Source organism: Carcharodon carcharias, chromosome 28 (genome assembly GCF_017639515.1).
Source record: "Carcharodon carcharias isolate sCarCar2 chromosome 28, sCarCar2.pri, whole genome shotgun sequence".
NCBI lineage: Eukaryota > Metazoa > Chordata > Chondrichthyes > Lamniformes > Lamnidae > Carcharodon > Carcharodon carcharias.
The window spans coordinates 33,149,006-33,175,150 of NC_054494.1; the positions used below are offsets into that span (position 1 = coordinate 33,149,006).

Genomic DNA, 26,145 nt, shown 5'->3' on the forward strand with positions numbered 1-26,145 from the left:
CAGGTCTGTCAGTATAATCCACATAGGAATCTTCCAGAAAGCTGTCACTTTACAGTATCAGCTATCTTTTTGATCAGTGCCTTTACTTGTATTTCTTTAAAAAACACAGGTCATCCTTAAAAAGTTTATTATACTTGTAGGTAGTTGAGGAAGCTGTAGCCCACTTTTGTAACACCTCTTGAAGTCTATCACTATCGTCCTCACAGTTCACAATACTTCTAAGTCTTGCATCATCTTCAAATGTTGAACTTGTGCCGCCCCTCTATATACCATCCCCAAGTCAGAAACAAGTAAAGTTTTCTGTAATTTAAGTTTTTAATAGATTGGAATTAAAGAATTAAACTTTTGCATAATGAAATTCTAGCTATGTTAAAGTCTGATTCAAAGTACCACATGGTTTGAAATAAAATGCCCACCAGCACTAATAGTTTTCACTTAAAAGGCATGAGCTGGAATTTTCTAGCCCCGTCATGATGGGACCCACCACGAGAGATTCAGCAGTCCAACCAAAAATCCGCTGACTTTGAGCGGGGCCGGATGGTCCCCGGCAGCAGGCTGGGATGTGGAAATCCCGCCTATCGTTTTGGGGGTGGGGGGGCTCAAACGCAGACATAATGGCAGATTTAGAAATGATACGGCGGCCGACACATTTTCTTCGAGCTCCGGCGCCTCAAAACCTGGCACTGCGCCCCTGCCTTTCTCGTTAAAATTCGTTTCCGTTCGAGGGCACTGGGTCCATCGAGTTTTATGAAGATAAAAAAACCAAAAAAACTGCGGATGCCGGAAATCCAAAACAAAAACAGAATTACCTGGAAAAACTCAGCAGGTCAGGCAGCATCGGCGGAAAAGAAAAGAGTTGATGTTTCGAGTCCTTATGACCCTTCGACAGAACTTGAGTTCGAGTCCAAAAAAGAGTTGAAATATAAGCTGGTTTAAGGTGTGTGGGGGGGCGCGGAGGGAGAGAGAGAGAGAGAGAGAGAGAAGTGGAGGGGGGGGGGGGGGTTGGTGTGGTTGTAGGGACAAACAAGCAGTGATAGAAGCAGATCATCAAAAGATGTCACCAACAATAGAACAAAAGAACACATGGGTGTTAAAGTTGGTGATATTATCTAAACGAATGTGCTAATTAAGAATGGAGTTTTATGAAGGAATGCCGCAAACCATTGGCACACGTTGTGGGGGGGGGGGGGGGTGGTGGTGGATGCAGATACCGTCTTCCTCTCCAGCAGATGCTGTCAGACCTCTGCTGAGTTTGTCCAGTTAATTTTTGTTTTTGGTGTACAAGATAGGTGGTGGGGTGGTTTTGCATGTGGGTGGTAACTGGTGAGGACTTGTCCAGCTTTTGGTGGTGGTGGTGGTGGGAGGGTGGGAGGGTGGGAGGGGGTAAGCTTATGCCAACGGTTAAGCTTCAATTATTTTTATGTTGGGAGATTTTGCGTTTTTCCTCTCTACCCGGCGCTAACCTATCCTGCCCTCGACTGGTGATTTCCTCTTGCTGATAGGCTGAGTTTGTATTTTCAAATGGGTTACCACAGAGAGAGAGAGAGAGAGAACTTCCCCTTCCTGCTCCATCCACAGGATTAATACAGGAGGGAACAAGAGCTGCAACCACCAACTGCCGCCCAGAACAGGAGGTAAGTGCCAAATAAATGTTTATTTATATCATTTTTAAAATATATATATATAACAACACAGCGGGTTCAGTTGGAAATAAGGATAAAGGATCTCTGCTGAACACCAGAAAGTTTATATATGTGTATGTATATATGTACACGTTTGTGATAAATATATAAGTGGAGGTTGGGGGGGGGGGTGACACGGTCGCCGAGACTTGTCTCGGGCACCTGGTGGTGGGAGTCGGATTTTTTAAAAAAAAATCCTAAATATTATAAATGTGAAGAAATACCTGAGAGGAGAAAAATGTATTTTTTTTTTTAAACAATCCGTATCGTCTGCAGGCAGTGGGCGTCTTATTTATTTTTTGTTTGTTGCGGCGGGAAGCGCTTGGCCTCGGTTTTTTTTGTGTGTGTGTGTGTGTGTGTATCCTGCTCTAGGCCCAGAGGTTTAAAAATTATTATCAACTGATTTAAATAGATTTATCTTTCTTGAGAGGGGTTAGGGGGTTGGGGGGGGGGGATTTTTGTTATTTTTCTGCGTCGGCCTGTGGATATTTATTTATTCTTTTCCCGCCCTCGGCGGGTGATGGTTGGATGGAAGCGGCCTTCCGCGCTCCAAAAAAAAAAATTTACTAAATCTCCCAGTCCTGCATTCACCTCAACAACAACACCCGTAAATAAAATTTTCCAAACGTGTGTGGGGTTTGTTATGAGAGCTCTTACCGGCTTGTAATGCTGAGGCGTGTGGGAGAAGTTCCACTTTTTGTGTGTGTGTGTGTGTGTGTGAGGGGACCTTGAGCCAGGCCTGCGAAGCCGAAGCGCGGCGTCCTCTCCTCTCCAGCGATGGCTGTTGAGCGGCCGGCGCTCGCGGTGACGGTTTGAATTCGGGCGGGAGGCCGTCGCCACGTTCCATTCGGTTGGAAGTTCAAAATTTAAACCAAGCGCTCGCGCTCATCTCCCTTTGTCTCGCTCGGGCTCCTCAAGATGGGATGTTTTGTGTGGTGGGGGGAGGGGGAGGGGGAGGGGGGGTGGTGGTTGGAGGGATGGGGGGGAGGAGGGTGCGAGGGTAGTGGGGGGCGAGTGTGGTGGGGGGGGGGGGTGAGGGTGGTGGGGGAAGGGGCGAGTGGGAGGGGGCGAGGGTGGTGGGGGGCGAGTGTGGTGGGGGGGGCGGTGAGGGTGGTGGGGGGAGGGGGCGAGGGTGGTGGGGGGAGGGGGCGAGGGTGGTGGGGGGAGGGGGCGAGGGGGAAGGGGGCGAGGGTGGCGGTGGGGGGGAGGGTGGGGGGGGAAGGGGGCGAGGGTGGCGGTGGGGGGGAAGGGGGCGAGGGTGGCGGTGGGGGGGAAGGGGGCGAGGGTGGCGGTGGGGGGGAAGGGGGCGAGGGTGGCGGTGGGGGGGAAGGTGGCAAGGGTGGCGGTGGGGGGAAGGGGGCGATGGGTGGGAGGGTGGCGAGGGTGGGGGGGAAGGGGGCGAGGGTGGCGAGGGTGGGGGGGAAGGGGGCGAGGGTGGCGAGGGTGGGGGGGAAGGGGGCGAGGGTGGCGGTGGGGGGGAAGGGGGCGAGGGTGGCGGTGGGGGGGAAGGGGGCGAGGGTGGCGGTGGGGGGAAGGGGGCGAGGGTGGCGGTGGGGGGGAAGGGGGCGATGGGTGGGAGGGTGGCGAGGGTGGGGGGGGAGGGTGGCGAGGGTGGGGGGGAAGGGGGCGAGGGTGGCGGTGGGGGGGAAGGGGCGAGGGTGGCGGTGGGGGGGAAGGGGGCGAGGGTGGCGGTGGGGGGGAAGGGGGCGATGGGTGGGAGGGTGGCGGTGGGGGGAAGGGGGCGATGGGTGGGAGGGTGGCGGTGGGGGGGAAGGGGGCGAGGGAGGGTGGTGGATGTTGTGAGGGGAGTGACGGAGGCTTGGGTTGGGGGGAGACCTGACAGAAAACCTGTCCACGTACCTGTTGGTATGGAGGAGGGAAGGGTCGAGATGTGCAAGATTATGATAGGTTTAGGTTTGAAGGAGATGAAGAAAAGCTCTTCCACTTTTGCCTGTGGTACAGGGATGAGAGGATGCAGGTTTTAGTGGAGAACGAGAGACTGAGGGAGAATTTTTTTTACGCAGCAATTGGGATGGATCTGAAACCCACATCTTCATGAGGGTCGCAGTGGAAGCTGAGACGATCAACAATGACCAAAGGAAATTGGATGGGTACTTGAGCAAAATAAACTTGCAGGACTGACTGGCTTGCCCTCCAGAGAGCCAACATGGACTGAATTACCTCCTGCTATGCCATTTTGGCCTTATGACTGTATACATGCTTTTTAAAATATGAACTGCAACTTTTTTATGCTTTTGGTTTGTTTCTTTGAGTTGACAATTCCCAGTGACCGCCACCACAGTTGGTTGGGCTGGATGATGAAGAATTGTCTGCTTCTGCAGTTCTTTTTAAAAATACTGGCTTTTAAAAAAACAAGTCTTTCTAATTGTGCCGATGAATGCATCTGGTTTAAAAGCTCTCCTTAACGTGCTGGTGAGTGAGACTAACCAAATTGTACTTGCAGAGAGCCGGCACGAACTTGAAGGGCTGAAAGGCCTCCTCTCGATGATTTGTGCAGAATTGTGAGAATTCCATAAATATTTGCAGGACAAAGTTTTGCAGGGGCTATGGAGAAAAGCAAAGCAAGGAGTGGGACTAATTGTTTAAGTCTACCATAAGACTTTGCTGTATCAGTCTGTGGTCACAAATTTCTTTTACTACCTTTGCGTTCTTCCCACTCGAAGTTGTTTTCTTTGAGTCTGTTTCACTTAATCTAAAAAGTTCTGCAGGGGTGCATTGAAAAGGAAGGACCAGAAGCTGATTCCTGTCAGCTAACGACACAGGAAGGAAGAGGTTTGAGGTCCTGCAGTCAGAGTTTAACGAGTAGGGGAGGAAATTTAAAAAGTGCCTCAAAGGGTCTCCCATTGCCATGCATTAGTGAGAGCAAGAATAGGAGGATGTGGCATTTGAATGTGTGGTTAGAGGCCTGCTGCAGGAGGCAAGGCTTCAGATTCCTGGGGAATTGAGCTCAGTCCTGGGGCAGAAGAGAGTTTATTTAAGGAGGAGAGGTAGCATCTGAACAGAGCTAGGACCCTTGATGTGCAATGGCATTACCGTTGCTGAATCCTCCACTATCAATGTCCTGGGGATGTGGGGGGCTTACTGTTGACCAGAAACTTAACTGGACCAGCCATATAAATACTGTGGCTACAAGAGCAGTTCAGAGGCTGGGAATTCTGTAGCGAGTAACTCTCCTCCCGACTCCCCAAGTCCTATCCATCAGCTGTAAGGCACAAGTCAGGAGTGTAATGGAATACCCTCTACTTGCCTGCATGAGTGCAGCTCCAACAATACTCAAGCTCAACCCAGCCTGCTTGATTGGCACCCCATTCACCAACTTCAACATTTGCTGACTCCACCACTGGTGCACAGTGGCAGTAGTGTGTACCGTCCACAAGATGCACTGCAACAACTTGCCAAGGTTTGTTTTTGGCACCTTCCACACCGGGAACCTCTACCATTTTGGAGGACAGCAGATGCACGGGAACACCACCACTTCTTTCATAGTTGCTGAGTTAAACATCTCAAGCTCCCTCCTAATATCACTGTGGATGTATCTACATTAGATGGACTGCAGCAGTTCAAGAAGGGTGGTCACCGTCATCTTTTTGGGGTGATTAGTGGCGAGCAACAAATGCTTTCTATCATCGCTCACATCCCATGAACGATTAAAAAAAATATTGTGGTAAGGTTGGTGCTGTGGGGAAGGGTTTAAATTAATTTGGCAGGGTTGGACACCAAATTGTAATAAAAAGTTGAAACAAGCTGCAGAGGGCTGAGAGAGACTTGTGGAAATGATATAAAATTAAGTGGGATCATAGAACTCTGTATTTTCTAAGTTAGGTTTGAAGTGCATGTATATGGTGAACTGCAGATACAAATACCACGTTGGAATACTATGTAGTGGTGGTAACTGAGACCTCGCTCAAAAAAATGGAATGATTGACTTCTTTATATTCATAGGTGTAAGGTGTTTAGGAAGGATAGGCTACAAACTCTGTTCCCTAACTATTGACCCATTCCTCTCCCTGGCAACCTCTTGAGGTTGAACCAAAATGTTTGGTGTCATTTGACCCTGAGGTGAGCTTCTGACCACATGTTTGCACTATCATTAAGACTGCCTATTTGCATCTCTGCAAATTGTCCATCTCGATCCCTGCCTCAGCTCGCCTGCTGCAGTGAAATCCTCATCCATGCATTTGTTACTTCTAGACTTGACTATTCCAACATACTCCTGGCTGATCGCCTATATTCTACGCTGCCATAAACTTGAGGTCATCCAAAGCATTGCTGGTGTCCTTTTTGCACCAAGTTCTGTTCATCCAATTACCCCGTGCTCACTGACCTACGTGGGTTCCTGGTGATGCAACACCTCAACTTTATCGTCCTTATCCTTGTTTTCAAATCCCTCCATAGCCTCGTCCCCTCCTTACCTCGATAATCTCCTCCAACCCTCTGAGATAACTGCTTTCGTCTAATTCTGGCCTCCTCAGTGGCCCTGATTTTTATTGCTCCACCGTTGGTGGTCATGCCTTCAGCTGCCTAGGCCCTAAGCTCTGGAACTCCCTCCCTCAACACTTCCACTCCTCTACTTCCCTTCTAAGACATTTCTTAAAATTTACCTGTTTGACAAAGATTTTGGCCATCTGCACTAATATTTCCTGATGTAGCTCAGTGTCAGGTTTTGCTTTATACTGCCACTGTGAAACACATTGGGATGTTTTGTGTTAACAGTGCTATATAAATACAAGTTGCTGAATAAAGGAGGATTGCAGTTCTGACTCGGGAAAATATTACACTGCTAGAAGGAGAGATTATCCTTGAGGGCTCAAAGACAGAATCTATTTGCTTGGAGTTAAACAATAAAGGAGCTATTACACTACTTGGTGTATTCTATAGGTCACCAAATAGTGGGAAGGAGATAATGGAACAGGTTTGCAAAGAACTTACTAAGAGGTGCAAGAATTATTGATTAATGAAAAATGTAAGTGTTTAACTACCCCAATATTGAATGGGTGGCAAAGGGGAGGAATTTCTGAAGTCTGTTCAGGAGAATTTTTCTTGTTCAGTATGTTTCTAGCCCAAAGAGGGAAGAGGCATTGCTGAATCTAGTTCTGGGGACAAAATGGGACAATGTTCATCAGGGAGCATCTAGAATAAAAATACTCAACTAGAGGAGGGTTAATTGAAGCAGCATCTGTCCTGGGTAATTTGGAGTCAAAGACTGGCAGGCAGTTTTGGTCTCCTTCCCTGAGGCAGGATATACATAACTTGGAGGTGGAACATTGGAGGTTCAGTAGATTGATTCCTGTGATGAGAGGGTTGTTGTATAAGGAGTAATTGAGTAGAATGGGTTTATATTCTTTAGCATCTAAAAGAATGGAAGGCATTCTTTGAAATATATAAAATTCTGAGGGGTCTTGACAGGGTAGGTGCTGAGAAGCTAGCATCTAAAAGAATGGAAGGCAGTCTTTGAAGCGCATAAAATTCTGAGGGGTCTTGACAGTCTAGGTGTCTAGAAGCTGTTTTCACCTAGCTGGAGGATCTAGAACAAAGGATTGTAGTATCAGAAAAGTGTATTAACCATTTAGGACCGAAATGAGAAATAGTTTCTTTCTCAAACTTTGAAGCTTTAGAAATTTCTATCTCAAAGAGCTGTGGATGCTCAGTTGTTCTGAAAAATTCAAGACTAAAATCTATGTGTCTTTGCACACTAAGGGAATCAAGGGAATCGGATAGAAAAGTGGAGTTGAGGTAGGAGATTCACCATCATTTTATGGCTGCATGTGTTTGCAGCACAAGTGGGCTGGACCAGATATCTGATTGGTTCACTTGGACAAGACACAACTAACAGTTTGTCTGGAAGATGTAATTTGATGTGCTCTGCTTTGGAGTAATTAAATGTTCTTTGCAATATGTAATTTGATCCATTAGTTATCAAGCATCCTGTCAAGTTCAGATAAGGCACGTAGCTGCCACTACTGCTTTCAGAGAACATGCAGCACCTGTGTTACTGAGTTTGGATAGGAAGGGATTTCAACATGAGGGTAGGAGTTTTAAAATCAAGGTGTTTTTAGTCGACCATGAGTCAATGTAAGGCAACTAACAAGTACAGAGGTGATGAGTGAATGAGACTTTCTGCGATTTAGGGTACAGTGCAGCAGTTTTGGATGAGCTCAAGTTTATTGAGGGTGGAAATTGGGGGGCTGGCCAGGAGAACATGGGAATTGGTGAGCCTGGCAATGTAACATCATGCATTTTGGTAGGTCCAACACAGAATTTTGTGAAAAATGAGAATTACATTTTTAAAAATGTATTAATTCTCAGGACACAGGCAAGGCCGACATTCACTGCCCATCCCTAGTTGCAAGAAGCAGCACATCCATGATGGACCAAGTGGCTGCCTTCTGTGCTGCGCTGCATGTATCTATGTCAAAATAACTAATTATTGTGTTTGTTTAGATTCACAGTTGGTTTAATATTTTGCCCCACAACATACAAGATGTCAGCCCGAAGTGGAAAAAAGAAGATGACCAAGTTGTCACGCTCAGCCAGAGCAGGGGTAATTTTTCCCGTTGGTAGGATGATGCGTTATTTGCGGAAAGCAACTTTCAAATATCGTATTGGAATGGGAGCACCTGTTTACTTGGCAGCAGTCATAGAGTACCTAGCAGGTAAAAAAAATGTTAAGAACAATGTATTAAAGTTTAGTTTAAAAAGAAAATCTCTTTGGAAGGAAAGAAGGTTATAGAAATGGGTCTCTTAATCTTGTTGAGCATATTGTTTTGAATCTTTAGATAAAAAGAAGTTCTGGTATTACTTTCTCTAACCCTTTCAACTGTAACTGTGTTGCAGCTGAGATCCTGGAACTCGCTGGAAATGCAGCAAGAGATAACAAGAAGAGTAGAATAACTCCAAGACACATTCTGCTGGCAGTGGCAAATGATGAAGAACTAAATCAAGTAAGGCTTGTAATGATAAAATCAAAATACTCCAGGTGCTGGCAATTTGAAGTGAAAACAGAAAATATGGCAATTACTTGGGTCAGGCAGCATCTATGGAGGGAGAAACAGAATTAAGACAGAGATGAGGAGGAATTTCTTCTCTGAGGGTAGTGAATCTGTGGAATTCTTTACTGCAGAAAGAAGCGTTAAGTATATTCAAGGCTGATATAGACTGATGAAAAATCTAAGGGAATCAAGGGTTATGGGGCAAGGGCAGCAAAGTGGAGTTGAGGATTATCAGATCAGCCATGATCTCATTGAATGGTGGAGTGGATTTGATGGGCTGAATGGCCTACTTCTGCTCCTACATCTTATTGTCTTAAAATTTCAGATTGATACATTTCTAACATTTTCCAGTTCTGATGAAAGGTTAACATATTTTAAGCAAATACAGAGGGAGGGGAAGGGGGAAAATGAGGGGAAAAGCCTGTGATAGGTTGGAAGGCAGGAGTGGTTAAATGCAAAAGAGGGGTGATGTGCAAGAGGGTAGTAGTGGGACAAATGAAGAAAGCGAAAGATTAATATGAAGAGGGTATAAAAGGGAATAGCAAAATGGTTACCAACAGCTGCTGTCTGCTGGGGTTGGGGTGGGAAATGATCTGAAATTGTTGAACTCGATGTTGAGTGCAGAAGCCTAAGTAATACTGATTTTGTGCTATGAGAGATTCAAAACCCATAGTCATTCTATTTTTTTAAGTTAATTGCGTAAGCTTAGCTTTTCAAATTAATATATTACAGGAACTGCAATATGCTAGTTTCTCCTCCCATATTTATAACAGTTTTACAAGTTAATTTTTCAATTTGCGGAAATAGATTGGCTATGATTAGAGCAACTATTTAAAATGTGAATCTAACTGCAGAGCTTACATTGCCTGATACTTATAAAGCATATCAGAGTGTCCATTTCATTCTATATATAAATTAAATTTGCATCCAGATTTGTGCATTCCAATCACCTGATTTCAATGGTGCTGCTCCCCACAAACTATGTTGTGAGGTGTGGACCTAAAAACAACTTCAACCCTTATGTTGTTATTTACTGGTTTGAAATGTATTTTGCTCTAATAATGATGCCACAATGTACTAACATTCTTAATGACATATAAATGCACACCCATAATTAATCTTCATATTCAAAACTGCTACTACTTTTGTGCCTGTAGCTACTAAGGGGAGTAACAATTGCTAGTGGTGGCGTGCTGCCTAGAATTCATCCTGAACTTCTGGCGAAGAAACGTGGTTCCCGAAGTAAAGCAGAAACCATTCTTTCTACGCCGTCAGAAAAGAAAGCAAAAAAAGCAAAGGCTTCTCCTGTCAAGAAATCTGTCAAGAAATCTGTCAAAAAAGCGGCAAAATCCAAATCAGTCAGAAAGGTAAGTGTGCATCATGAGAAGATTCAGGCATATTATTTTGGACATTGTGTCACTCTGATAGTAAAGAGGTACAATGGTGCACAACTATACAGGACTAGTAATTAGTAACCAATTATTAGCTATTATAACTTTAACCTTGCTGCAAAGAGACATGTTGCCGAAGTTTTTAGTCAGGACAAATGCAAGAATGTCAAATTTCAAATAATCACCGCAATTTAGACCACAGGAGAAAAGGGGTGTTGATTGGTTGACAAGGCGACCCTGGCTGGGAGAACAATAGACTCCTTATACTTCCGGGTAATTCAAAAAACGGCTGAAGACTTGAACCTATTCTCTTTGTTTGCAGAGAATGGGTCCCTGCGTATGAACATATGTCGCTACGAGCTTGGTTGTTAGTGTAGCTATTGGTGCACGCAGGATTGTTCAGTAAGTGCTCCGAATGGCAGAATCACAGTAGACGTATTGTTTTGGGTTTTGCAAGCACGTGCTGATTGAGTACAGTCTATACTCTGCCTATTCCAAACAGCCAGAGGAACATGTTGTTTGATTTGATTAGATGATCATTGGGAAGGGCAAAAGGCCTAGGTTCTTGCATTGCTAACATGGCGTTGCTAAGTTGCTGGTAGACAGAATGTCTTTTTGCCATTTTTGCATTTTTCCTGATGAATGCAAGATGAAAAGCTTTTGCAACATGTCTCGTCAGCAATATTCAAATTTCAAAACTTTAATCCTGTTTTTTTGTAAAGTGCCATTTAATGTATGTAATCTTTAAAGCTCGAATTCACCTCAGCCTAAGACTTGCAATTTAATAGAAAATAGGAGTAGGTCATTCGGCCAGTATGATCATGGGTGACCCACTATGTCAACACCATACTCCTGAGCTCTGCCCATACCCCTTGACGCCTTTAGAGTCCCGAAATCTATCTATTTCCTTCTTAAATATATTCAGCGAGTTGGCCTCCACAACCTTCTATGGTAGAGAATTCCATAGGTTCACCATCCTCCTTCCTTTTTTAAATAGTGGGTTTACATTTGCCACCCTCCAATCTGCTGACCCTGTTCCAGAATCTGCAGAATTTTAGATGACAATCAACACATCCACTATTTCCATGGCCACCTCCCTTAGTACCCTGGGATGTAAATTATCAGGCCCTGGGGATTTATCTGCTTTCCGTCCCATTAATTTCTCTAGCACTATTGTTTTAGTAATACTAATTTCCTTCAATTTCTCCTTGTCACTAGACCCTTGGTTCCCTAGTATTTCTGGGAAGTTATTTGTTTCTTCCTTTGTGAAGACAGAACTAAAGTAGCTGTTTAATTGCTCTGCCTTTTCCTTGTTCTCTATTATAAATTCTCCCATTGCAGACTATTAGGGACCTACATTTGTCTTCACTAATTTTTTACATACTTACAGAAGCTTTTACAGCCTGCTTTTATGTTCCTTGCAAGTTTACTCTCATACTCTATTTTTCCCCTCTGAATCAATCTTTGTCCTTTGCTGAATTCTAAACTGCTCCCAATCCTCAGGCTTGCTACTTTTTCTAGCAACTTTATATGACTCCACTTTGGATCTAATACTAACTTTAATTTCTTTTATTAGCCATGGTTGGGCCTCTATTCCTGTTGTGTTTTTGCGCCAGAAAGGAATGTATAACTGTTGCAATGCATACATTCATTCTTTAAAATATTAGCCATTGGCTATCCATCGTCATGCCTTTTAATGAAGTTCCTCAATCTATCTTAGCAAACTTACGCCTCATACCTTTTGTACTTTCCTTTTTAAGATTTAGGGCCCTAATTTCAAATCCGACTACTTCACTTTCTATCGTAGTGAAAAATTCTATCATTTTATGGTCACTGTTCCCTAAAGGACCCCACACAATAAGATTATTAATTAGCCCTTTCTCTTTGCACAATACCAAATCTAGGATAGCTTGTTGCCTAGTCGGTCCCTCGACATATTGGTCTAAAAACCCATCTTGTTAACGCTCAAAGAATTCATCTGCTACAGTATTATTGTTAATTTGGTTTGCCCAGTCTATGTGTAGATTAAATTCACCCATGATTACTGTAGCACCCTTGTTAGATGCATCTTTAATTTTCAGTCTCCTACCTTATCACTACTGTTTGTAGGCCAATAGACAACTCCTACTAATGTTTTCTGCCTCTTGTTGCTTCTTAGCTCCACCCAGACTGATACTACATCTAGATTTTCTGACCCAATATCACCCCTCACCATCGCACTGATTTCATCTTTGACTAACCATCCATGCCGCCACCGTTTCCTTTTTGCCTGTCCATCCTAAATATCGAGTACCCTTGAACGTTCAGTACTCAGCCTTGGTCACCCTGCAGCCATGTCTCCGTAATCACAATCATATCGTACCCGTTTACATTCATTTGTGATGGTAATTTGCCTACCTTGTGAATGCTCCATGCATTCAAATACAGTACCTTTAGACTTGTCTTTTTAACATTTTTACATTTATTTTTGTACTATGGCCCTATTGGCTGCTAGCCCTTGTTTCTTCTGCCTTACACTTTTGCTTCCTACTTTTCTGTCTTTCATTCCTATCTTTGTTTCCCGCTCAGGTTCTCATCCCCCTAATCTAGTTTAAACCCTTCCCCACAATACCAGCAAATAGCCCTGCAACGATATTGGTCCTGGCCCTGCTGGGGTGCAACCCGTCCAGCTTGTATAGGTCCCATTTTCCCCAGAATAGGTCCCAATGCCTCTGGCATCTAAATCACTCTCTTATACCACCTCTCCAGCCATGCATTCATCTGGTCTATTCTCCTATTCCTGATCTCACTAGCATGTGGCACTGGGAGTAATCCTGAGATTACTACCTTTGAGGTCCTGCTTTTTAATTTATTTCCTAGCTCCCTTTGTTCTGCTTTCAGGACCTCATCCTTTTTATCTATGTTGTTGGTACCAATATGGACCATGATCTCTGACTGTTCACCGTCCCCCTTCAGAATGTCCTGCAGCCTCTCAGTGACATCCTTGACCCTGGCACCAGGGAGGCAACATGCCGTCCTGGTGTCATGTCTGTGGTCACAGAAATGTCTCTCTCTTCCCCTTACGATAGAATCCCCGATCATTATTGCTCTCCCACTCTTTCTTCCCCCGCTCTGTGCAGCTGAGCCACTCATGGTGCCATGGTCTTGGCTCTTGCTGCATTCCCTGAGAAACCATCTCCCCCACCAGTATCCAAAATGGAAAATCTATGTGAGAGGGAAATGGACACAGGGGACTCCTACACTAGCTGCCTAGCGCTTCAACTCTGTCTGGTGGTAACCCATTCCCTTTCTGTCTGTTCATTCGTTACTTGCCGTGTGACCGCCTCACTATACATGCTATCCACGAAGATCTCGTCCTTGCGGATGCCCCACAGTGATTCCGGCCACAGCTCCAGCTCCGAAACATGGATTTTGAGTAGCTGCAGCTGGAGACACTTCTGCACACATGGTCATCCTAGACTCTGGAAGTGACCCTGACTTCCCACGTTGCACAGGAGGAGCATTCCACTTGGCTGAGCTGCCCTGTCATGACTTACCCTTAAATTACTCCCTTACTTTTACTTCCCCTAGTTTAGAGAATATTAAGGACAGAAGAAATATTTACCAGGTCCTACTTACCAAGGCCACCACTCTTCTTACTAAGGAAAGGTAGAAACTTCCTTCACTCCTCACCAAACTCCCTCTCTCACCAACTTCCTGCTGAGGCACTCTAATGCACCCAAAGCAGCACTCCCCTCATCAACTTGGGAAAAGTTGTGTGGAGGGCCTGGTGTTTTGTTGCAGGAAATGATATTCCTTTAACTTTCAGGATAAGTCAAATTCCAATCCCACTAGACCGATGGTGAACATTCTTTACTGTTGTTGGGCCACCTATCATTAACATGACCCAAGTAACTCAGTTATATTTATTTACAATTTTTGAGTTAATTGGAATGGGGAATATCAGTGCAGGGAAATTTAGCATTGTTCCCTTCACACCTGCTGCAAAGCAGGCCATGGTCAGTTACAGCATGGATTATATCAAGGGTAATATTCCTACTTTGTCTAACTGCCAATTTAACTAGTGACATTTCCATTTCATTCATTACTGTTAAAGCCTTTGAGTGATATTGTTAATATTAAGGTAGCTTTGTGCCAAAACTGTGATTGTGTTGACCAGGCATTCACGAGTATCCTTTAGTCTGGTTTTGATTTAATCAGATTTTTAGATCAAAAGTGGTAATGCTGTAACCCACCACTGATGCTTTCTTATCTGAACATATAGAAAAACATAGGAAATCATGAATATATAAATACAGATGTATTGTTTAATTATTGAGATTTGGGAAGATGGGAATCTACAACTATGAGCATCAGAAGAAATCGTTTAATATTGCATATAATTATTGAACATCAGATTGCATAGTTTTATCAAAAGCAACAGATTCACAAAATGGCCAAGCAGTGTTGCGATATTTAATGCTATATGCTTTAAGACAGGAAGGCCAAGTGGGGTTTGGTTTTTAAACAAGGTTAGTTTTGTCATTAACACTTACATGTAAGGGAAACAGAATGTGTCAACATGTTAATACTGGAGTCATCTTTGGAATTATAAATGCCTATTGCTTTGCTACAGTAGAGGACAAACAAAATACCTTTAATTGTTCTAGGGTAAGCCGCACATTAGTTTTGTGAAAAATATTCATCAGAATAGCAGAGTAGTTTTGTATTATTTCAACAACAAAGAAATTAAGATTTCCAAGACATTTTTTTAAATTAGGGTAAACGAACAGAAAATAAGGAAGGGGCATCTAGTTCCACATCAGATGATGTACCTGGTGAAGGATTCACAATTCTTTCGACAAAGAGCCTTTTCCTGGGGCAAAAGGTAAGAGTTGAGACATTGTTTGATTCAGATTTAAATTAATCCAAAAGTCCTGACATACCTCAGTTGTGTACAGTTTGCAGTTTTGTTTTTTACTCCTTTGCATGAGGATTGATGCCTATTAAAACTATGTACTGATTTAACATGCTATATATTAACCTTTGTTTTCAGGTTAAATCATTTTGACAGTTTTTGATTATTTTCAAACTGTTACTATTAATGTGCTTCACTAGATCTCTTTATTTTTCAGCTGTCCTTGACTCAGAGTGAAATCAGTAACATTGGTTCAGTTAAAGTTGAGTGCATCATTAACCCAACAAATGCTGAAATAGATCTGAAAGAGGATGTAGGTATGTTTCTGTGTGTTATTCCCATTAGGCCTTGCACTGATAACTTCAGTAACTATGGGGAGTTTTATGCAATGGTTCTAAGTCTGTTGGATATACATTAGCATACCTAAATTTGTTTTAAAGTTTTGAAATATGAAAGTTGCATTAGGAACAGGAGCAGGCCATTCAGTCTGTTGAGCCTGCTCCATCATTCAATACGATCATGTCTGATCAAACACTTGATTGCCTTAAGCAGTAAGATTTGCTGTCCCAAGCTATTTTCTAATCTATTGATAATCTTAATGGAAACTGTCTTTTTAAAAGAAGCGTGCATAGAAAAGTAATTAAAAAGTAAATTTCACGACTAGTCCTGAACTTTGATTCTGCTGACTTTTGAAGTACAGGTTTTTCCCTAATATATTTTGATCCATTAATAGACCACCAAATTATTGAGATTTGGGAAGATGGGAATCTACAACTATGAGCATCAGAAGAAATCATTTAATATTGCATATAATTATTGAACATCAGATTGCATAGTTTTATCAAAAGCAACAGATTCACAAATTGGCCAAGCAGTGTTGTGATATTTAATGCCATATGCTTTAAAACAGGAAGGCCAAGTGGGTTTTGGTTTTTAAACAAGGTTAGTTTTGTCATTAACACTTACATGTAAGGGAAACAGAATGTGTCAACATGTTAATACTGGAGTCATCTTTGGAATTATAAATGCCTATTGCTTTGTTACAGTAGAGAACAAACAAAATACCTTTAATTGTTCTAGGATAAGCCGTACATTAGTTTTGTGAAAAATATTCATCAGAATAGCAGAGTAGTTTTGTATTATTTCAACAACAAAGAAATTAAGTAAAGATCAACTTAAGTTGGTTATTTGCCAGTACTGACCCAGACACAAGCCTTATAACCTGGTGAGTGAGTGACCTTGAGTCCTGTCTTCTGCCTGCCACCTGCTTTCCTGTTGTTGGTCTGATTACACCACCTGCATTTTAGTGCCACTGATGACAGAGTACAGTGTGCCCTCCCCGCAACCCCCAATAACTTAATCTCCAAGCAGACCACCAGTCTGAATATTCAGAACCAACTGATTTCCTGACATATCTTTATGACCTGGAATTACTCCACACCAGGATATTTTTCAGTTTTACCAGGATGATATTTCACATCTGCAAAGTGAAGCACCTGTTCTCACAGAGGTTTAGAACATTGTTGCTGTACAAGCTTCAGTAATTTTAAGATTCATATTACAAGGGTGCAATGAACAGATGTATATCTGGAAATGTATGAGTGACCATTTTAGCCCCACATGGACTGAGCCTACGTGTAAAAGAACTGAAAAGTATGTACATATCTATGGAGATGTTTTCTATGTATTTCATTCCAATGTATTTTTGTATCAGAAATATATTAAGCTTCAAAGCGCTAATGCATTCATTGTTAGAGGGACATAGAGATTTTCTCTCATGCATGTAACAAAATTACAAAACTTTCCTGTGTAACATTATTGCACAAAAAATTCTTGCACCATTAAGAACAATGTATCAAGACCTCTGTTGAGACTTCTAACAGTGGTAACCCTGGGAGTTCAGCTTACAATTTGGTTTTTAAGACTACCATTGCTATTAAGATGGTACTGTTTTACATATTGATATGATGGAGTGGGAGTGGAACTTGTGTTAGTTTGACCCTTTTAATGAGATTCAGTCCACTTCACCAAGAGACCCATCAATTAGCCTACAATACATTCTAAAGTATAATTGTAATTTCAGGTAACGCTTTGGAAAAAGCAGGTGGAAAGGAGTTTTTGGATGCTGTGAAAGAGCTGCGGAAATCTAATGGACCGTTGGAAGTAACTGGGGGCAAGTTTTTTAAGTTCACTATCTTTCTATGCTGTTAACTATATTAAAATCAATTAAACAGTTCATATTTAAAGATCTGCATTTATTTTATCTGTAACTTGCATGAACAATACATTGAAGAATCACTTTCATATATTTTAAATTGAAATTTTCACAATTATGAATATCAAAGTATAATGGTGTTTTCGAATGCCATAATTTAACAAGTATATCTTAATTTTACAGCCAAGGGTAAAATACCCTACACCTGTGTGTTATTGGGAACCATGCAATGGTTAATATGTTTAAATATCAAAATATTTCCATTCCAAACTCCTATTTGATTGTGGTTTAGTAGTGGGGACTGGTGGGTCACAGCTTATTTGACCAACTACCTGCTGTGATATGCACCACAGTAGTGTTCATTAGCATTACCTCATGTAGCTGAAATAGATCTGGTTGGAGTTCAGTGGAGCATTTGGTGGGGTCTGACTTTTGAGCCAATATTCTCCTGATCTGAGTGAGAGCTGATAGTGTCACCTGAGGTTTGAGGCTCATAAATGCCCCAAAGTTCCATTTATCCATGACATGAAGTGGCTCAGATTACTGTTTCCAATTTGAAAGTGTGTAGATGTTTGCAATAACTCTTAGCAAGAAATTGTACCTCAAGAAATTTTGTACCTCAGAATATCCTGATCACAGTTTTGAGGTTTTGCTTTAAGCTCTGCAGTCTTCCATTTGGCTCATTGGGTACTTGCTTTTATACACACATGAGCAAAAGAAACTTCATATTCTGGTTTAAAATAGCAAACCTAATGTATTTCAACACACTCAAAGTAATACATCACTATAATGATCTCGTACGACAGCCAATCTGCTTGCAAAGCATGTTTTTTGTCATGTGTAAGTGAACAAATCACAAAAAGCATTGAGGTTTGTCATAATCTAGTAAATGATCTGTACAAATTTCGACATAGAGGTTGATAAAGGCAGTGACCATCTTGGACTGCAACACCTTATGGATGTTTAGATTAATTCATTTGAGGTATTGGGCTGGATTTGATTCAGGACCGCATGGGGTCAGGCAAGATAAAAATTGGCAGCCAGGGCATGAATCCAGGATTCTTACCTCAATCTCCAGCACCAGCTATTTTCAGGAGAAAGTGGGTGAAAGTCAGGAAGCCTGCTTGTTGTGACAATGGTGCCGTTGTGTTAAATGTTGAAACAAAAGCTCTGGGATTTCAAGAGGCTGGACTTTCAGAAGACCTAAACCATGGCAGAACAGTCAAGTTATGCATAGCATGGGATGCCATTCAGAAGTGTGGAAAAGTCTTGGAAATTTTGCAAATAAGCATAGTTTTCCAGTAAAATGAATAAAAAAGCTCCAAGCAAGGTGCTGCAGTTGCACAAGGGGAGGTAGAAGAGGGAGAGGTGACCTCCTGAGAAATTCAGGAGCTGGGTAAAAATCTGCAAGCAACAAGGCATCTCAACCATTCAACTAAGCTTGCAGAAATCCTATCCCAAAGAAGGAAGACTGCCACTGAAAATTGCGTTCAGCTCCCTTACACTTGCAGGCCATCGAGGCAATGCAGCAGCATAAGGAAGAGTCCCCAGGCAGGAAGAGGGTGAACTTCAGGCCAAGACCTAGGCTGTGGATTCGAGAAGACCTGGAGCACAGGGTCTAGTGCAACAGCCTTAACTACTGGGAATCTACAAGTGGCAGTGCAGGAGGCAACTGCAACTGTCAGGTATCCTCATTAATGACCATCTCTTACCTTGAAACACTCAGCAGCAGGTCCTGCCAGGAGCACTGAACGTCGTGGGACTATTTCTGGACTCGGCTGCTCACCATTCCATCCACACCTTGACTTTAGGTACGGCTGACTTCATCAGCTTCCCCATGAATGTGGCCTAATGAGCACAGAGGACAATGGGTTTCACCACAATAGCCAGCTTACCCCTGGTGCAGGGTGCAATTTTATTCATTTATGGGGTGTAGGCATTGCTCGCTAGACCAACTTTTATTGCCCAAGCTCCTGCAGTGCATTTTGTAGTTGATATATACTGCTGCCACTGTCGGTTGTGGAGGAAGTGAATATTTGTGGGTGGGATGCCAATCAATTTGTCCAGGATGGTGTTGAGCTTCTTGAGTGTTGTTGGAGCTGCACTTGTCCAGGTAAGTGGAGAATATTCCATCACAGCCCTGACTTGTGGATAGTGGACAGGCTTTCGGGAGTCAGGAGGTGAGTTACCCGCTGCAGGATTCCTAGCCTCTGACCTGCTCTTGTAGCCACAGTATTTATATGGCTAGTCCAGTTCAGTTTTTGGTCAATGGTAACCCGAGGATGTTGATAGTGGGGGATTCAGTGATGCTAATGCCACTGAATGTCAAGGGGCAATGGTTAGATTCTGTCTTGTTGGAGATAGTCATTGCCTGGCACTTGTGTGGCGTGAATGTTACTTGCCACTTGTCAGCCCAAACCTGGATATTGTCCAGGTCTTGCTGCATTTGGACATGGACTGTTTCAGCATCTGATAAGTCACAAATGGTGCTGAACATTGTACAATCATCAGTGACATCCCCACTTCTGACCTTATGAAAGGAAGGATTGACGACACCCTTGCTGCCATTAAGCCACCCATTGACGGACCTTACCAGTTTATAAACAGGGAGGCACAGAACTTTCTGCATGTCTGTGCATGCTTTCCAGGCAGCTGCCACAGCACCTTCTAGAATAAGAGAGTGAAGCCTGCCTCTGCTCTTTCACCCCACCCCGGTACATGGTTGGAATCTGGAAGACGAGGGCTACTATCCTCTAAGGTGGTGGCTCTTAACACCTGTGAGATCCCCAGACTGAACCCCAGTTACAACTAGAGCCACTTGCACACCAAGACCCTCGTGCAGGATAAAGGCCTGTTCAAGGTGAGATTTCACTGCCTTGACCACTCTAGTAGAGCTTTACAGTATACACATGCTAGGGTCTCCTGCATGGTTGTAGTATGCTGCAACATGGCACAGCAAAGGGAAGTGAGGCTTGAAGAGGCAGAGCACAAGGAAGGCCCCATGTTGGAGGAGTAGCAGACTGATGGAGAAGGGCCAGAGGACTCTGATGTGGAAGTGGACACAGACAATGGTGGTGGCCATGCCAGGTAGTCAGAGAGGGATCCATGCAGGATACCATTGTTTGCGAGGGACCTACTGATTCAGCAACTTGAAGACTAAGCGTGAGCCTTCACAAGGCGGTCAACCATGCAGACATCCTTCAAAATTCTACCATAACGTGGAGATGGAATACAGGCTACAGTCTCCATTGACACTGGTGAGAACCTGCTGATATGCATACATTGTAAATATTGCTTGACATTGATTTGTAAATAGCATGCAAAACATTGAAACAAACAACTACTGTAATTACATTTTGAGTAAGATATGTAGCATGGTGCCTTGCAAACATGGACACTCCAGTGATGCACTCACCTTGTTGACTTGGAGGTGAAGACAGCTACTCACATCCTCTTCAGTGGCTGTGAGGACCATGGCAGTTGGCCTCATGATGCAGGGAATTGTTGGGGCCCTTCCTGCAAACCTGCTGCCTGCATCTCTGCTAGTAACACTTGCAGCATGTATGCTCCCTTTGTCAGAGGGGAAAGAGAACTTAACGATGAGGAGGAAACTCTCATTGTCTTGAATATCCTTAGCCCTTGGTCAAGTTTCCTGCTGGCTTGAAGAATGCTGCTGGGGTGCAGTTAACCTCCCCTCTCCCATCATTGGGCCACCTGTGCAAGTGTCCTGTAGAGGTTCTGCAAGTTCCTTACTTGAGGTTGGCAGCTCTCATGAGACATTGTCAAGTCCATATGCGCTGTGAATGGAGTCATCCATTGGGCAGGAAATCACAGTCTCAGGGAACTCCCAACAGATGGAGCAGCAGCAGGTGTGTGGCCCAGTACCAAGCCCAAAACGGTGACTCCTGAGGCCCCTGCTCACTCCCCAATGGAACATCACTGTGAAAGTCTCCCTGAGAAGAGGGAGGACAGTCTACAGATGCCTCTGCTGCACATGATGTGCTTCTTACCCAGTGCCGACTCTACTACCACACATGAACTCGGTGAAGCGCAAGTATCAGCGCTCGTCAGATGTCATGCTGTATCCTAAGACATCTCCTCCTGCTGTCGAAGGGATTCCTCTGCTCATGGGGTTGGGCATAAACCACTAAGATCTGTGAGATCTTGTGTGTACCATCTTCAAAATGCACTGCAGAAGCTCACCAAGGCTCCTTAGGCAGCACTTTCCAAACACACTACTACTATTATCTAGAAGGACAGGGGCAGCAGATACATGGGAACACCACTACCTGGACGTGCCCCTTCAAGTCACTTATGCTGACTTGGAAATGTATCGCTGTTCCTTCACTGTCGCTGCATCAAAATCCTGGAACTTCTTCCCTAACAGCACTGTGGGTGTACCTACACCACATGGACTGCAGCAGTTCAAGAAGGCAACTCACCATCACACCACCTCGAGGGCAATTACAGATGAGCAATAAATGCTGACTTAGCCAATGACGCCCACATCCTGTTAATGAATTTTTTAAAAGATGTAAAAGCTCATGAAATGCAGGCAATAGAGAAGCTGTTGAGTTCCACAATGGTGCCACGTACCACACTATTGAGAGCTCGGCTTGCTGGCAGATTAGAATTTCGCCGGACCTAGTGGGACACACTTGACCTCCCTGTCCCCTGCGAAGACCATTCCTCCAAATGCTGCCATCAAAAGCTCTCAGCACCACACCATATTCGCATGAACATCTTCCGCAGTGATGTCCACCTGGAATGGGATACTTGCCACCACTGACATGCTCTTGCGAGGGGTCCCTGGCCCTGCCCATAGCCGTCTCCTCTGCAACCCAAACAGTGCTTAGCAGTGGCACCCCACCCCTCAGTCTGTGCCATCTTGCACATGTGTGCCTGTTTCTCCTGCAAGGATAAGATGGAGGTAAGGTGGTGGAGGCAGCTCCTTGTGTAATGAGAGAACATTTATGCATCAGTGGTCAAACCCCTATGCATTGGGTGCTGTGTCAGTGACCTTGGTACACGTTCTGCCCTGTGTCCTCCACCTGCTGTACATGTTGCAATCTGGGAACCATGAGGAAACAATAGTTGGATGCCTCACTCACCTTTCCACAATTCAGGTAGTCATTTGATACGGCACGCATATTTGGCGCTGCTCCCTCGAAGCATTCACCACCTCAGCTAACTTGACCCATGCTGTTTTGGTGAGGGTCAGAGGCAGCTTGCAGCCCACCAGGTAAGGCATGTCCCTCCTGTCATTAACTACCTGCACCAATAGCTCAAAGCCCTGGTCTGAGAATTGTGGAACTGAGGAACAGAACTGAATTGGTGGCAGAGGCAGACATTTTTATTAGGCCCATCTCCACTCAGATCCCACCTTCCTGAATGAAAATCCTGTCAGCCAGCATTGATTTGATGGAGGCAGGATCCTAATTCCCGCCTCCGTGATGAAAATCCAGCCTACTGAGTTCAATGCGAGACTTGAATTTTGTTGTAACTTGACGGTGTTCAACAGGTGTGAGGTAGAATTTTCCTTTTCTGAAGTGGTTGATTTTGTAGTGGCACTGGGCCATCTCTTTTTCATAAAAAAAGATTGCTTCAGGCCTCGTATACTACTTTGAAAGCATCCCAAATCCATGCCCTCTAACGCCTAGAAGGAGAAATGCAGCAAACACATGGGAAACACCACCACCAAAGTTTCACAGCATTCCTACTTGGATGGGTATCCTTCATCGTCATTGAGTCAAATTCTTGGAACTCTACCTAGGATGTTTCAAGAAGACGACTCCACCACTTTCTCTGGGGTTGGGCTATAAATGATGGCTTTGCTAAATCTGCCCCAAGTTTGAGTTTCTTTCATAAAAAACCTCAGACCTTCAGTTTGCAAGATTTTGGTTCAGATGAAGAGATCCACAGTGGGGTCAAATGGTGTTGTATTCTGGTGCTGACACTTTTTTGCATATTCTGCTCTTTGCTGTCATGTTTCCAGTTCATCTACAGAGGATGTTGACTTGCATATCAGAACCAATGGAAAGCTGTTCAGCCTTTTTCACCTGAAATCCAAGACAAAAGTGCACTAGGTCTTCATCGGAGTTCTGCTCTGTGATGATGCCACATTAGCATACTACCAAGAGACACCTTCAGTAGCAAATGGACAGACTCGCTCATGCCTGTAAAAAGTTTGTTTAGACCACCAGTATCAGGAAGACTATTGTAAAAGCAAAAAACTACGGATGCTGGAAATCCAAAATAAAAATACCTGGAAAAACTCAGCAGATCTGGCAGCATCTGCAGAGAGGAACACAGTTAACGTTTCGAGTCCATGTGACTCTTCAATAGAACTGAGTAAAAATAGAAGAGAGGTGAAATATAAGCTGGTTTAAGGGTGGATGGGACAAGTAGAGCTGGATAGAGGGCCAGTGATAGGTGAAGATAACCAAAAGATGTCATAGACAAAAGGACAAAGAGGTGTTGAAGGTGGTGATATTATCTAAGGAATGTGCTAATTAAGGGTAGAAAGCAGGACAAGCAAGGTACAGAGAGCCCTAGTGGGGGTGGGGTGAAGGAATCAAAATAGGCTAAAAGGTCGAGATAAAACAATGGATGGAAATATATTTAAAAATAATGGAAATAGGTGGGAAAAGAAAAATCTATATAAATTATTGGAAAAAGTGGGGTGGGGATGGAGGAGAGAGTTCATGATCTAAAACTGTTGAACTTGATATTCAGCCCAGAAGGCTGTAGAATACCTAGTCGGAAGCTGAGGTCCTGTTCCTCCAGTTTGCATTGAGCTTCACTGGAGCATTGCAGCAGGCCAAGGTCAGACATGTGGGTATGAGAGCAGGGTGGAGTGTTGAAATGGCAAGCGATGCGTGGGAGATGGGCCGGACATGGTTGAGGGCCCTGTCAGCCACCGTGGGTGGAAAACCTCGGTTAAGGAAGAGGGAAGACATGTCAGAGGAACTGGTTTTGAAAGTGGCATCATCAGAACTGATGCGACGGAGGCGAAGGAACTGAGAGAATGCGATGGAGTCCTTACAGGAAGCGGGGTGTGAGGAGCTGTAGTTGAGGTAGCTGTGGGAGTTGGTAGGCTTGTAATGGATATTGGTGGACAGTCTATCACCAGAAATTGAGATTCAGAGGTCAAGGAAGGGAAGAGAAGTGTCAGAGATGGACCGGACTTACTCCACATGGATTTCAACTGAAGTCCCATCCCTCATGTTTCGAACCCACCCAGGATTACAGGTATCTCTTCCCTTCCCTCCCTTGATCTCTCTGTCTCAATTTCTGGTGATAGACTGTCCACCAATATCCATTACAAGCCTACCGACTCCCACAGCTACCTCAACTACAGCTCCTCACACTCCGCTTCCTGTAAGGACTCCATCCCATTCTCTCAGTTCCTTCGCCTCTGTCGCGTCTGTTCTGATGATGCCACTTTCAAAACCAGTTCCTCTGACATTTCTTCCTTAACCGAGGTTTTCTACCCACGGTGGTTGACGGGGCCATCAACCATGTCCGGCCCATCTCCCACGCATCTGCCCTCACACCTTCCTCTCCCTCCCAGAAACATGATAGGGTCCCCCTTGTCTTCACTTATCACCCCACCAGCCTCTGCATTCAAAGGATCATGCTCCACCATTTCTGCCAACTCCAGCATGATGCCACCACCAAACACATCTTCCCTTCACCCCCCCCCCCCCCCCCCCCCCCCGCAGCATTCCACAGGGATCGTTCGCTCCAGGACACCCTGTTCCACTCCTCCATCACCCCCTACACCTCAACCCCCTCTCACGGCACCTCCCCATGCAACTGCAGAAGGTGCAACACCCAACACCTGCCCCTTTAGTTCCACTCTCCTCATCGTCCAAGGACTCAAACACTTCTTTCAAGTGAAGCAGCATTTCACTTGCACTTTCCTCAATTTAGTCTATTGCATTTGTTGCCCCCAAAGCAGTTTCCTCTACATTGGAGAGACCAAACGCAGACTGGGTGACCGCTTTGCAAAACACCTTCGGTCTGTCCGCAAGCATGACCCAGACCTCCCTGACGCTTGCCATTTCAACACTCCACCTGCCCTCATGCCAACCTGTCTGCCCTTGGCCTGCTGTATTGCTCCAGTGAAGCTCAACACAAACTGGAGGAACAGCACCTCATCTTCCGACGAGGCACTTTACAGCCTTCCAGACTGAATATTGAGTTCAACAATTTTAGATCATGAACTCTCTTCAATCCCCACCCCTTTCCGACCCCCCCCCCACCTTTTTTTTCCAATAATTTATATAGACTTTTCTTTTCCCACCTACTTCCATTATTTTTAAATGTATTTCCTTCCATTGTTTTATCTCTACCTTTTAGCCTACCTTGACCCCCACCCCCACTAAGGCTATCTGTACCTTGCTTGTCTGGCTTTCTACCCTTAATTAGCACATTCCTTAGATAATATCACCACCTTCAACACCTCTTTGTCCTTTGCTATGACATCTTTTGGTTATCTCCATCTATCACTGGCCCTCTATCCAGCTCTACTTGTCCCACCCACCCTTAAACCAGCTTATATTTCACCTCTCTTCTATTTTTCCTTAGTTCTGTTGAAGAGTCATGCGGACTCGAAACGTTAACTGTGTTCCTCTCCGCAGGTGATGCCAGACCTGCTGAGTTTTTCCAGGTATTTTTCATTTTTATTTTTGTTTAGGAAGACTATTGTCATGGTCCAGGACATTACCATAACCACTATCAGTAAGCATTTTTATAATGCGGCTGGAGCTGGTTGATAGCTTCACATATCTAGGCTCCTCAATCATCAGCAATCTTGTCACTTGTTGATGCTGCAATCAACATGCGCATTGCAGAAGTTGTTAGGCTAGCTGTTAGGGTTCATACTGAGCAAAAGAATGTGGAACAACAGTAAGCTGACGGAGAACTCCAAACTACGGGCCAGTGT

General features: G+C 44.1%; 1 protein-coding gene across 4 annotated transcripts in view; it reads left to right on the top strand.

The window, feature by feature from the left end:
- The first annotated feature begins 1,517 nt into the window (after nt 1-1,517).
- LOC121270945 (core histone macro-H2A.2) overlaps nt 1,518-26,145 on the top strand; it is a 32,398-nt gene continuing 7,770 nt past the window's right edge. Inside the window, exons 1-8 of one of the 4 annotated variants that reach the window (XM_041176621.1) lie at nt 1,594-1,634; nt 3,707-3,793; nt 8,145-8,356; nt 8,538-8,644; nt 9,850-10,059; nt 14,843-14,950; nt 15,198-15,297; nt 17,064-17,153. In XM_041176621.1, the coding sequence (XP_041032555.1) occupies nt 3,738-3,793; nt 8,145-8,356; nt 8,538-8,644; nt 9,850-10,059; nt 14,843-14,950; nt 15,198-15,297; nt 17,064-17,153 (883 nt within the window). In that variant the 5' untranslated portion in view covers nt 1,594-1,634; nt 3,707-3,737. Of the gene's footprint in view, nt 1,635-3,706; nt 3,794-4,095; nt 4,116-8,144; nt 8,357-8,537; nt 8,645-9,849; nt 10,060-14,842; nt 14,951-15,197; nt 15,298-17,063; nt 17,154-26,145 lie in introns of those variants that run through there. The other 3 variants (XM_041176623.1, XM_041176624.1, XM_041176625.1) reach the window with 3 other exon arrangements.